This window comes from Mobula birostris, chromosome 21, assembly GCF_030028105.1.
Source record: "Mobula birostris isolate sMobBir1 chromosome 21, sMobBir1.hap1, whole genome shotgun sequence".
In the NCBI taxonomy this organism is placed as follows: Eukaryota; Metazoa; Chordata; class Chondrichthyes; order Myliobatiformes; family Myliobatidae; genus Mobula; species Mobula birostris.
In genome coordinates this window covers 25,932,599-25,946,349 of record NC_092390.1, presented here as the reverse complement: position 1 = coordinate 25,946,349, position 13,751 = coordinate 25,932,599, and the positions used below count along the sequence as shown (strand labels likewise).

At 41.8% G+C, this 13,751-nt stretch overlaps 1 protein-coding gene across 2 annotated transcripts in view; it reads left to right on the top strand.

The window, feature by feature from the left end:
- The window catches only part of arid5b (AT-rich interaction domain 5B), a 145,698-nt gene that overhangs the window by 95,119 nt on the left and 36,828 nt on the right, over positions 1 to 13,751 (top strand). For both annotated transcript variants that reach the window (XM_072239197.1, XM_072239196.1), the window contains 2 exons: positions 172 to 373; positions 9,806 to 9,858. In XM_072239197.1, the coding sequence (XP_072095298.1) occupies positions 172 to 373; positions 9,806 to 9,858 (255 nt within the window). The remainder of the gene's footprint in view (positions 1 to 171; positions 374 to 9,805; positions 9,859 to 13,751) is intronic.

Genomic DNA, 13,751 nt, shown 5'->3' with positions numbered 1-13,751 from the left:
TGAAGTACCAAAGGACTTGTGAATAAATGGAAATGTTTTGAATGATCATAAGTGCTTTGTTTAGCAACATTTAGGAAACAGTAGCCTTCAAGTTCCTTGCAAACCTTAGATTTAAATGTGATGTGTTAATGACTGTGCTGTTATAAATTCTGTGCATATTTTCCATCGCAGTCGAAATGCGAGCTCAAAACCACAATGGCGAAACCCAAGAATAACAACAACTGCAAAAATATCGCAGCTGATGAAAAATCAAAGGTTGCAGCGGGCAATGAATGCAGAGGAGAGGAACAGGCTTTCCTAGTTGCTCTTTACAAGTATATGAAAGAAAGAAATACTCCAATAGAGAGGATACCATACCTTGGATTTAAACAAAGTAGGTGTGACCTTTTTTTTCCCCTCCCTTTTATGACATCTTTCAAGAATTCATGACATGTGAAATGAGTAAAAATTTATTTCACCAAGTGGATGCACTGACTGGGAAAGATCAGGTGATGCATGGTATTATTATTTCAGAGGAGCTTTTGTCCCAAATGCAGACTATTAGCAGCAAGTAGGCTACTGCAGTGAAAGTAGTTTGATGTGATGACCTTGTACACTGGTTTGTATTTGTATCTGGCCATCAGCTGGCATTTGCACATACCGTTGCTGTTGAAATGCCTAATCTGGGGACACTTGAAAGCCTTGTGTAGAGAAGAATGAGGTTTGCTCCATCATTATTCAATAAAATGGGAAAAATTTGTGTGCGCGCATGGGCACACACGCATATTCTCTCTCGCTATCTTGCACTGTCTCTCTCAGTCTCCCTCCCTTGCTGTAAGATGAATAGATCTTTCCCCTGTGTTTAGATCATCACTGGGGATACCCTACCGCTTCACTGCAGAAGTGGAAATCTTGAGTGGTCATTGCTAGGGTCTATTCAAAACGTGTTCACTGTTCATTAAGACTTCGTTAAAGCCAGTCATTAGAAGAATGTGCAGAATTACATAGCTCATCCAAGCTCAAAATATTCAGCCTGGTCCTTACAGTAAGCAAAGTGGCCCTAAGCCTATTGCTGGGTTTTTTAGAGGAATGGATAACTTGGAAGTTCTTCCAGAACCTCCCCGGGGGTGCATGGGACTTCACACAGTGGGGAACAGCATTACTTCCTTACATAATTTGAATGCATTGCTTCGTATGTTTCAAACACACCTTGTCATACTGCAAACAACCAAACAATGCCTTCACCTTCTGTACTGTGTGCATCTGCTAGACCCTTACCTGGAGGTAACAAGACTTGGAGCGTGCTCATTGTCAAGCATAAATTCCTTCCATGTTTTATGCCCAGTTGCATCTGTTGAGCCTTGAGTAACACCAGAGAGTGACTGTTATAGGTAAGTGGTTGGCAACCTGCTGGTGTTCTCAGGATGTAAGGGGTTATGTGACTTTTACCTTTCTTTCACTTACCTGTATAACAGATCTGTAGCACATCTTTAAAAAAAAGTGGGCTCTTAATTTATCATATGTACATCTTGTTTATTGTCGTGTCCCATCATGCGTGCACACTTTTGATTGTAGATGTCAGATACGTTATCAGTTCCTGGAATGCCAAAAGGGTTTTTCTGCTGTGCAAGTCTTTTCTTGAATAATGATGCCAAGCTACTGTAGTATCCGTCTTTGGTTCTTAATGAAGTGCGTCAGTGTTATCTGTATACAGGATGTTTGAAAGTCATTGATCGGACCTGGAAAGCCCCTTGGTCTTGGGCTGGCCGTAGGTCTTGCATTGTGGATGGTAGTCGCAAATACATTAAGGACATTTAAACAGAAAAAACTTAGGGCCTCCATTTTTTTTAATCATCCATGTGCTTATGTAGGAGGGAAGGGTTAGGTTGATCTTAGAATAGGTTAAAATGTCAGCACAATATTGTGGGCCGAAGGACCTGTACTATGCCGGAGTTGATTTGTTGCTCTAATTTAGTAAACTGCTACCCAGCTCTGTGTCCTTGGAATGAATAAATAGCCTTTTCCCCCAAAAACAATTCTGTAGATGTGTGGTGGAGACTATATTGCCTGGTTGTATCACGGCCTGGTATGGAAACACCAATGCCCTTGTATGGAAAATCCTACAAAACGCCATGGATATGGCAGAGTACATCATGGGTAAAACCCTCCCCACCATTGAGCACATCTACACGGAGTGCTGTCACAGGAAAGCAGCATCCATCATCAAGCTCCCCACAATCCGGGCCGTGCTCATTATCAATCTGCCATCAGGAGGAAGGTACAGGAGCCTCAGGCCTTACACCACCAAGTTCAGAAACAGTTATTACCATCAACTATCAGGCTGTTGAACTAGAGGAGGATAACATCACTCCTCCCATCACTCAAGTGTTGCTACAGCCCATGGATTCACTTTCAAGGACTCTTCATCCCACGTTCTCCATATTTATTGCTTGCTTGCTTGCTTATTTATTTATTTATTTATCCTTTTTGTATTTGCACAGTTTGTTTTTTGCACACTGGTTGTTTATCCATCCTGTTGGATGCAGTCTTTCATTGATTCTATTGTATTTCTTGTATTTACTGTGAATGCCTGCAAGAAATGTATCTGAGGGCTGTAGATGGTGACATATATGGACTTTGACAATAAACTTACTTTGAACTGTGAGACTGTGGAATTTATTGTCACAGATGTCTATGGAGGCTAAGTCATTGACTATATTTTAAGCGGAGTTTGATAGTTTCTTGCATAGTAAGGGCATCAAAGGTTATGGGGAGAATGGGGCTGAGAGGGATAATAAATCAGCCATGAACGAATGGTGGAGCAGACTCGGGCCAAATGGCTCCTTGGTTTTATGGGCTGACCCTCTGCACTCGTCCTCCTCTGCACCCAGCCTTTTGATCAACATGGCCTTGGGATTTGAGTGTACTGAACTCCAAATTAATGCTTTGATAAACTACCTGTGCACAATCACATTTAGGGTATCTCCATACAACATACTATCACAAGCTTAGAACAACCATAGATCTAATCAATTTCAGAAGTTGTGGACTCTCCTTTGAATTTCTGCTATCCACGTTTGAAGCTTGTCTGAACTTATTTATGCAATAGGAATTGGAAGATGAAACTAAAGTTCGCTTGGTGGTGACTATCAATAGAGTCAGGAGAAAAGAGTTGTGAGCAAGAGTAATAAAAATATTCTCATTGAGACTCAGCCCAAAACGCTGACTGTTTATCCTCTCTATAGATGCTGCCTGACCTGCTGAATTCCCCAGCATTTTGTGTGGATTTCCAGCATCTACAGGACCTCTTGTGTTTATCTCATTGAGATTGTCCTATACTGTTCATCCTTTGTATTAAAACACCAGCGTGGTCATTTCAGCGGCAATCTTAGACTCAAGAGGCTAGCGTGGCCTCAATCCAGATTGGGTAAGGATGACCGGCTTTATGCCATGAAGGACATTTATTAGATTTTCCAGTTTTGTCAAACTGAATTTAAATTTTCAAGCTGGTAGTATGAGGTTTGAACTTATGTGATTTGGGTTAATAACCAGTAACATACCCATTACACGTTGGTACCTATAAGTACGGTATCTGAGTCATGTGTACACCATTCACCATACTGTCTCCATATGAATAGAATTTGTTTCAGTTTACAGTGTAAATAGATTAGTAGCTCCAGCTGAATAATTGGCATTGAAAATTACTCTAGTGCAAATGTGTGCTTTGAGATCACCACTGATTTCTCCCTTTCAAAAAGAATTAAGGAAGCAAAGTGCAATTTGTTTTACCTTTGATCTGTGGAGCCTCTGAATGGTATTACCAGAGAAATCAGACCATCTACAGCTTGCTGAGAGTATCTGCGATTCACTCATCAACAAAATGAGAACATTCATATCTTGTTCTACTGCAGGCTGTACTGAAGCTCCTGCGTAATGGGATTTGAGTGAGACTTCAGATCGAGATAAGACCAATAAAAGTACATCAAAATGTAACTAAATGTAAATGTTCTTCAAAACGCATCCTCTTTTTAAAAAATTTAACAGCTGCTAATGCAATTAATAATGCAAGTGCTTTGCAGTAATAGAGCCTGCTGAAGCCTTTAAATGATTATCTGTAGATGTCTTTATTTTTCCTTTTCATGCTTTGGCATTTGATGACTTTCTAGGGAAGCAGAGAGTGTCATTTGCCTCTTGTCAAAGTCCCTATCAATTCATCAGAAGCTCACACTTGATTTCCCCCTTTCTAATCTGCTCTCCGTGTTTAACCTTCTGGTTCTACTTTGGGTCCTTGAATACATCCTTAGCAGCCCGGTTCTCGCCCCTCGCATCCCCTTCCCGATGGTTGGGTTGATCCCCAGACCGACATAGCTTCATTACTAGCATTGAGAGACCAAGTCAAAGTTGCCATCAGTAACCCCTGCAGATGAAATTCCATCATTTTGCTCTCAGTTTGCTCATTGGCTTTATTATACTTGGTTATTCTATTGTCCCTGTCCCGACCATCTTATCTAGCATCATCCACTTCCAGAATCCTTCCAAAGTTAACGGATCAACTTTTCCCCAAGTAGCCAGCACATTAACCAACTCCCCAATTAAATTGTAGAAGGAAGGTCACAACTTCCAATTAGATGCTGAAGTCACTGCAGCAACCCCTTTCTCGCTCCTAGTTGCTCTCCCCTCTCCCTGTATTAGCATTGAGTAGCTTGTGAATGAATCTAACTTCTTTATCCCTAAGTGAACATCAGGGAGACGTAAACCACCCCTTTTGCCCCTGCCCTGCGAGCCCGGTCCCTGACCATTCATTGCTGACTGATCAAATGAAAGGAGATACGATCCTATGTTTTGTTCATCCCTGAGCTGAGCAACAAACTCTGTTTCCTTGCCTTGCACCTGCCCAGGGAGACACCTTGTATCCCTCCACGACCTGTGTTCATTACCACCAGGTGTGACTTGGTCATCTTTTCCCTCTCTGATGTCCAAGCTTTATTCTGTTTGATTCATCCAAAGGTTTTATGTCAATAGCTGGTCTAGCATTAGGTACTGTTAACCCTGTACCTAATACTAGAAACGATTTCCAGCTAATCAGGTTGAAGTATTTGTTCTTATTTACAAATTCACCATATCATGGTTGAACTCAACTTCTGCATGTGGCTGCCCAAAGTCTCAGTCAAGTCAAAGTAAATTTATTATCATTTTTCTTGCAGGCATTTACAGGGAAATAAAGCAATACAATACAACTTATGAAAAACTATACATAAAAAGTCTGACAACCAAAGTGTAAAATAAGACTCTGTATAAATTTTTAAAAATTAAATAATACTGAGAATATGAGTTGTGGAATCCTCGCAAGTGGGTCTGTGTGTTGTGGAGTCAGTTCAGTGTTGAGGTGAGTGAAGTTATCCACACCAGTTCAGCAGCCTGATGGTTGTAGGATAATAACAGTTCTTCGACCTGGTGGTGCTAGGTGCTCGACCTAGGGGTCCAGTACCTCCTTTCTGATGGCAGTAGCATGACCTGGATGGTTTGGGTCCTTGATGATGGATCCTGCTTCCTTCTGGCAATTCTGCATGTAAATGCACTCCCTGGCGGGGGCAGGGGTGGGGGTGGTGACTTTTCCTCTGGACTGGGCTGTATCCACCACTTTCTTCTGAGTTTTCCATTCCTGGGCATTGATGTTTCCGTATGAGGCCATGATGCAACCAGTTAGGACATTCTCCACTCTGCATCTGTAGAAGTTTGACAAAGTTTTAGGTGGCATGTCAAATCTATGCAGACTTCTCAGCTCCACATATTTGCATCTCCTGTGGAACCATGAACCATCTAACCTCAAAAATGCTGGAAAACAGCTCTTTGTGGAACTAATTCCTCAACCTAATCCGAGTTCTTTGATCTTGGATCTGCTAGTAAAGGTCTGTTTGACCTACCCTTGGTTGAATCGGAGGAGCAGGATTCTTCACCTTGTATTTGAGACAGCAGAGCTCTCTTTAACAGTCTCTAGTCCTTACTCTCTGATCATTTGCAAAAATATAAGGTAGCCATGATGGACTGCCATCGTTTTAAACTCAGATCCAATGTTATTTGACACATAGTGCAATAGAGCAGTTGATGAATATAGGTGTTAAAGAATGTGGTTCAGGCTTTGGGACATGAGAGATTCATCATTGGGTCAAAACTACACTCTCCCCTGTTCTGTTCTGTGACAATGAGGTGACCTGAGTATTTCTTTATCCTGTTCTTTCCTGTAGTTGATTGGTACTTGGTCCCTGGTACTTGTATTTCTGTGCATCTAAGAACAGTTAGAACATTACAGCAAGTGCTGACCTTTTAACCTACTCAAAGATCAATCTAATCCCTCTCTCTGAAATAGCCCTCCATTTTTCTATCATCTATGTGCCATCCTAAATGGCTGTAATGCATCTTCCTGTAATGCCACTCCTGGTAGCATGCTTCACGCACTTAATGCTCTCTGTAAATAAATAAATCTACCTCTGATATCCCTCAATCAAACTTTCCTCCAGTCACTTTAAAATTATGCCCCCTTGTATAAGCCATTTCCCCAGGGAAAATCTCTGGCTGTTCACTTAATCTATGCTTCTTATCATCTTGTACACCTCAATCAATTCTGCTCACATCCCCTTTCGGTCCAATGAGGAAAAACCCTAGCTCGCTCAACCTATCCTCATAAAAGAAAAGTCAACTTCCTTGATGCCTGTAACTTTTAACTTTGACAAAAAAAGACTTTCACGCAATGGTTATATGATAGGAATAAGTACATTCATTGTTGAAGAGTTGGACTGAATACAGCTCCTTGTGCCTTCTGCAGTGGACACCAGGAAACATTAACAAGATACCTCAGCTCTTGCTTCTGAAAACTAGATCTTTGAGCAGTACACATAGAAAGAGTAAGCTGAGGTTGAGTAGGTGATTTATTGGGTGCTGGGAGCTATTCTGGTACCTCTTGAAAGCCACATCTGATTTTTCTTTTTGGATTGGATGGAGGGTTTTTCCCCCCACCATGAAGTAGCTGATGCACAGATTACAGGATCCCTTGTTTGTTTTTTGTCAATGTGTGGTGGTCTGACTAGGAGTAGTGGACCATCCTGACAAAGCAGAAGATGCACCTTGCCACAGACAGTGTCAACAAACTTGGCTGAATCACTAGACCATAGTGCATCTGTAAAACCTTTCATTGTGGTAACATGGTTTGGAGCATCTGTTGAGGGGAATAAACAATCAACATTTTGGGCCAGGATCCTTCATTAGGACCGGATGAAGGGTCTCAGCCCGAAATGTCAACTGTTTGTTCCCCTCCATAGATGCTGCGTTCCTCCAGCACTTTGTATGTGCTGCTCTGTATTTCCACCATCTGCAGAATTGTGGTTTGGATAGGGTTATTCCCAATCGAGCATCAAAGTGAGACCTTAATTTTGGATTTTGTTGATTCCAGAGGTAGGATTTGAACTGCAGAAACATGAGCACCTCACCCAGTCTGATACCAAAGGTGTAATGACGGGGTATTGTACTATTGGAAGTGCTGCTACTCGACTGAGCAATGTAAAGCTTTTTCTTAATTTCCATGCAGCAATGCTTTTTGAAAGCAGGGAGGTCTCCCAGTACATAGACTAATATTTATTAATCAGCCAACGTTACTGAAATTGTTAATCTAATCTCATAAATTTGTGGGAGTTAGCTGCATGCTTTTGCTGGTGCAGAATAATGATGCTAATGCTTTAAAATGGTTTGGAATTTAAACAGTCAAAATGTAATTGGCAATTGGTTGTATTGAATGTAATTTGTTGGTGTTGCAATAAAAAATTAATAATAAAAAAAGTGGTTTGGAATGTCCCGGGATTGTGATGGATGCTATAGGAAGCCTCAGTTTACCTGAGGGATGCTTGGGTGCCCATTATATATTGCTGTGTGGATTACCAAATTAAAATTGTGGGCATTGCTGATCCAATACCATTCATTAAATAACCAGAGAAACCGGTTTCGAAGTAAAGCACATTATCTCGTAAACTGGATCTCCTCCGTTTTGTGCTGTTTCATGTGCTGCAGGTAGTGCTAATGCTGACTGGGATAGCCTGAAAAGCTTGAGGCAATGATCAAAAATGCATTAAACATGTATTTATCAATGTGGAGCAGAGTGCGAGTTTGTAAATCTGGCAGGAACAAAAGATGTTGGGAGTGGTGTGGGTGGAGCAGGTGACAGGGGAGGACTGCCGGGGCAGGTGATGGCACGGGTGAGGCCACCCTCAGCCCGAACACCAGGTGATGGCACGGGTCAGGCCATGCTCAACCCGAACACCAGGCAAGGTCATTTGATTCCAAACCATTAGTTTATTGATCATTACAGAATGTCTCTCTGGTGTTTCCTGGTCTCTCCATTCTCCCTTCCCCTTTTCCCCAAATATGATACCCCTCTCCTGCTCCCTTTCCACTCCTAGTCCACAATAGAGACGCTCTGTCTGCCAGAGAAAGCAGGATTTCCCAGTGGCCACACATTTTAATTCCATGTCCCATTCCCATTCTGATATGTCTATCCATGGCCTCCTCTACTGTCAAGATGAAGCCACACTCAGGTTGGAGGAACAACACCTTATATTCCGTCTGGGTAGCCTCCAACCTGATGGCATGAACATTGACTTCTCTAACTTCCGTTAATGCCCCATCTCCCCCTCGTACCCCGTCCCTTATTTATTTATTTATTTGTTTATTTATTTTCTCTCTCTCTCTCTCTCTCTCTCTCTCTCCCCCCCTCTTTTTTCCTCCCTCTGTCCCTCTCACTATACTCCTTGCCCATCCGCTGGGCTCCCCTCCCCCTTTCTTTCTCCCTAGGCCTCCCGTCCCATGATCCTCTCCCTTCTCCAGCCTCGTGTCCCTTTTGCCAATCAACTTTCCAGCTCTCAGCTCCATCCCTCCCCCTCCTGTCTTCTCCTATCATTTTGGATCTCCCCCTCCCCCTCTCACTTCCAAATCTCTTACAATCTCTTCATTCAGTTAGACCTGACGAAGGGTCTCATCCCAAAACGTTGACTGTACCTCTTCCTAGAGATGCTGCCTGACCTGCTACATTCCACCAGCACTTGTGTGTGTTACCCTTATCAGAATCAGGTTTATCATCACTCACATACAGTGCAATTGAATAGGAGCTGAAAGAACTCTGACCATGACAGCCACAGTTCAGGAGTGAGGGAAGACGTACTGCGAACCGCCTTTGTCAGGGTCAGCCCTACACTGAACTGACCATGAGTGGTCCTAAGCCACTGAGAGGTCCGCACTCATTAAAGGGTCGGTGACGACTACCTGCGGCCTGAAATACCTGAACATTGAAGTGTGATCAGTGACGCTGTCTGTTGAAAACTGGAGGCTAGCAGATGCGGTGCAAGATACCACTGTTCCAGTGCAAACCTTGTTGCTGCCTCATTCCCTTGCAATGGTGCTCCTAGTATTGTTTCAGAGTGCCGTATAGACTGTCCAGAGAAGCACCAGTTTCTGCAGACAGTGGAAGAAATGTATGGCATGTGGATTGTGTTGTCAGTGAGTGCTTGGCTGATGCCAGCTGTGCCCAGCCCCCTAGTGGGCATGATCACTCTCAGAAGTGATCAGAAGTGGAGTCCACCTTGGGCAAAACATTTTCAATCATGGTATACACATTAAAAATTGGTACACTTTGTCAGCTGTTGTTCCTTCAAAAGTTAACATCTCATAATTTAAGAGTATAATGTTTGAAAAATCATTGGCTAATATTAACTTTTATATGACTACAATCATTTCCTGCTCTTACTTTCTATAATCCTTACACCTATTGTTTTTCTTTAAACAGTTAACCTTTGGACTATGTTTCAAGCAGCCCAGAATCTAGGAGGATATGAAGTGGTAAGTCCACTATTGCTTCACTAAAGATCACACTCTGTACCTTCGCTTCTTACAGTCTTGCTTTTCAGCTGCCTGTATAAATAAATGGTGGCTATGACAAATTCTTAGCATGGCTGCAGACATTCTGAGTACATTTTTAAAAGGTCCTTTTTTTTTGCACAGAGGCTGGAGATTAGATCCAGATTTAGAATGGAGCAGATTTATTGTAAAAAGCTACAAGTGGAAAACACATGTAACAGCTCCTCTGTCAAGAAAAGAAGTGAGCTCTGTAATTTTTTCCCATGTTGCCTCTCAAAGGGGACAATTATAAAGCCAAGCCAAGACTGTAGAAAGGAATTTTTACTTGGCTGCTTACTTGGCATCTGTTCACTTGTAATATGGGAAAGTATTAATGGCTGAAAAGTGAGTCAGTAATGGTTGTTAAAGAATTGTAAAGGCCATTTGTCAGTTGCTTTTTTTGACAAGCTAATATGGAATATTAAAAACCATCAGTACAGTGAGCAATGACGTCCACATCCTTTGCTTGTCTGGTCAGTCAGTAGGAGATTAATGCATTCTGAATATAGAATGATTAACATTTTTAGACCAACTGTTAAAGTACTAATAATCTAGCTATTTGTGCAGGAATGAAATTGCCTAGAAGTGACTTTCAAATACACAGGTTATTCAGTCGATCTCTCGCCACTGAGTTCAGAGTGTCAATTTGAGTTCTGCTTCAGAAATACAAGCACAATATTTAGAATAGCATTTCAGTATGGTGCTGTAAACTGTTGTGCGTCAGGTGTTAAAACAAGTCATCTTTTAAAGGACTTAAAAGCATATCGAGTTCAAGAGGTAGTGTATCTCAGGTGTTTAATATCAGTAGGTTTTTCACATAATTTCTTCTGTTGAGAAAGAGAAGAATGTAAATGTGTAATAAAATTAGGGCCATAAGGGTTGAAGACAAAATGTAATTCACACTGACCCCTCCCAAATTCAGGGCTTTCGTGATTGAGAATGATAAATTTTTGTTGGTTAAATAGGTAAATGAAGTTTTAAAAAAAACTCCACCCTGCTAGTGGTACTGTGTAATGTACAGACTGGCTGTCATATCTGCTGGTTTAAAAGTTACCGCCCTCAGAGTTGGTGAGTGATTATGAATGGGATTTGATTCAACGGAAAAGGGTCTTTTGCTTTTATAGTAATCTCTCCAGATATCAAACAGTTCCCAGTGAATTATAATGTTTTGATTCTAATGACAGATACCTAGAAAAATCGCTTTGTTTCTTTGGAATAAGGGAGCTAACATTGTTGATAACTGAATGACTAGTGTTATTTGGGTGCGGCAAGTGTCTTGCAAGAGGGAAATTTTCATAAAAATCATGAGATGTAATATCAGCCAAGCATAAATACCATTCATTGGTTACATCAAATGTAGGAGGTTATAAATTTCCATTGTGTTATTTTTGGGCATGAGACAATAATGCTTTCTATGGCCACTGTTTTTCTTTCCCCTCTCTGCTCAATTTGCATTGCTCCCTCTTCTGTTCCCTTTCTGCCCCCTCTGTTTCTTCCATCCACTCTTCTTCACTCCTCTCCATTTCTGGTGCTGCAACAGTCACTTTCTTTCTCTGCTCAGCGGAATATTGATCTGATAGAGAATGGGCTGCCATAATCTAAGTAGCTTCAGCTCTGGGCACAGATATGAAATGTTTAGCTGTGGCATTGTACACAAAGAAGATTATGTTTGCTTTCTGCTCACCAGCAAGAATTTATAATGTGTGTATTCATACAGCTTGATAAGCCACCAGTTAACAAAGCATAAAAGCCCATTTCATAATAGAAAGTTATAAATATTATTTACAGAAAGTAGAAAATGTAATTGCTAACGAATGGATGCAAGAAGCAGCATTGTTTCTGAAAACAAACTCTTTTGTTTGTTTTAATAATAACAGTACCCCTGTTGCCTAGGTTTTCCATTACAGCCTTTAGTAATGAAATTCCATTGACAATTGCACTGCGCAAAAGCCCATTTTCTCTACATGATACACTGTTCTCATACAGGGCTTTTATGCAAATCAGGCTACAATGGAGCTGTGTTTCCTTTTAGAGAGGCCTTTCTGAATATGTAACTCACGCACAATAGTTATGTCTTGTAAAAAAAAATTGAATAAGCATTGTAAAATACGATTGCATATCAAGGAGATGTAAATTGAAATATAAATGGAGAGCCTTGTAACACAATCCTGGCACTGAAGAGAAAATCAATATGTTCTTACACATCCTTTTAGTTATCCTTGCGTTACCAAGGCTTGCACGTGATACACATGGCGTTCAAACCCATGTTTACTACGGGTGCAAAGCATTTATGGTCTTGCATGAATGCTGAGTGAATGTTGATATTTTAAAGTGAAGCAGATTGAACTCTCTCTCCTCTGCGAAAAAATTGAAATGCATTTTCTGTTGAAGATTCAGGCAGCCTCTGACACCGGATTCAGGCTGCAGCCAAAACCATTTCACAGAGACGCTAACATCACTCAAGAGCAAATCACCCTGACTGATGGGCTGAACTGAAAATTCACGTAATGCTAACACACCTTCAGCGTCCAAATCGGTGCACGTGTAAAATTCAGCAACCTCTGTATTGGCTGTGCTCATGCAACATCATGCAGTTTACGGTCTAAATTGAGAAATTCTGCCAATTGTTCCTTTAAAAAGAAACTTCTGTGTCCTTTGTTTGACATTTCCATTTCCAGTCAGACTGATATAAGTCAGGCTTTCTCTAAAATGCTGCACGGTGGAAAGACTTTCTTTTAGTTTTTCCATTCATAAGAAAGATGTTTAATGTGCAGCAGATTCATACACTTTGATTTGTACCAGTTATCCAATACCCAGGGGATGTGTTACTGACTTGTTGCTGGGTGGAGATAATCGATGGATCACAGTCATGAGAGATTCTGCAGATGCAACATACACAAAATGCTGGACGGACTCAGGAGGTCAGGCAGTATCCTTGAAATGAAGAGTGTTGACGTTTCGGGCCGGAATCCTTCCTCAGGACTGGAAAGGAAGGGGGAAGATGCCAGAATAGAAAAGTGAGGGGAGGGGAAGGAGGATAGCTAGAAGTTGATAGGTGGAGTCTAGTGGATGGGAAAGGTCAAGGGCTGGAGAGAAAGGAATCTGATAGGAGAGGAGAGTAGACAGTAGGAGAAAAGGAAGGGGGAGGGCACCAGGAGGAGGTGATAGACAGCTGAGAAGAGGTAAGAGTGGGGAATAGGAGGAGATGAGAAGGGATTTTTTGTACTGGAAGAAATCGATATTCATGCCAATCGGAATGCTCCTGATGTGGCCTCCTTTACGATGGGTCCCATTGATGTAAATTAGGTGGCCATTTCATTGAGCACCTCCGAAGTGGAATTTTCCAGTGGCCAAACATTTTAATTCCCCATTCCCATTCTGACATATCAGTCTATGACCTCCTCTTGTGCCGCAATGAAGCCCACACTCAGGATGGAGGAACAACACCTTATATTCTGTCTGGGTAGCCTCTAACTGATGGCATGAATATCAATTTTTCCTTCTGGTTAAAAAAATCTCTTCCCCTTCCCTCTTCTTTTATTTCCCACTCTGGCCTCTTGCCTCTTCTCATCTGCCTATCACCTCCCTTCGGTGCCCCTCCTCATTACTTTTCTCCTACGGTCCACTCTCCTCTCTTATCAGATTCCTTCCTCTCCAGCCCTCTACCTTTCCCACCCACCGCTCTTCACCTATCACCCTCTAGTTCTCCTCCTTCTTCTCCTCCCCCCCCCACCTTTTTATTCAGATGTCTTCCCCCTTCCTTTCCAGTCCTGAAGAAGGATCTCGGCCTGAAACATCGATTGTCTATTCACGCCCATGGGTGCTGCCTGACCTGC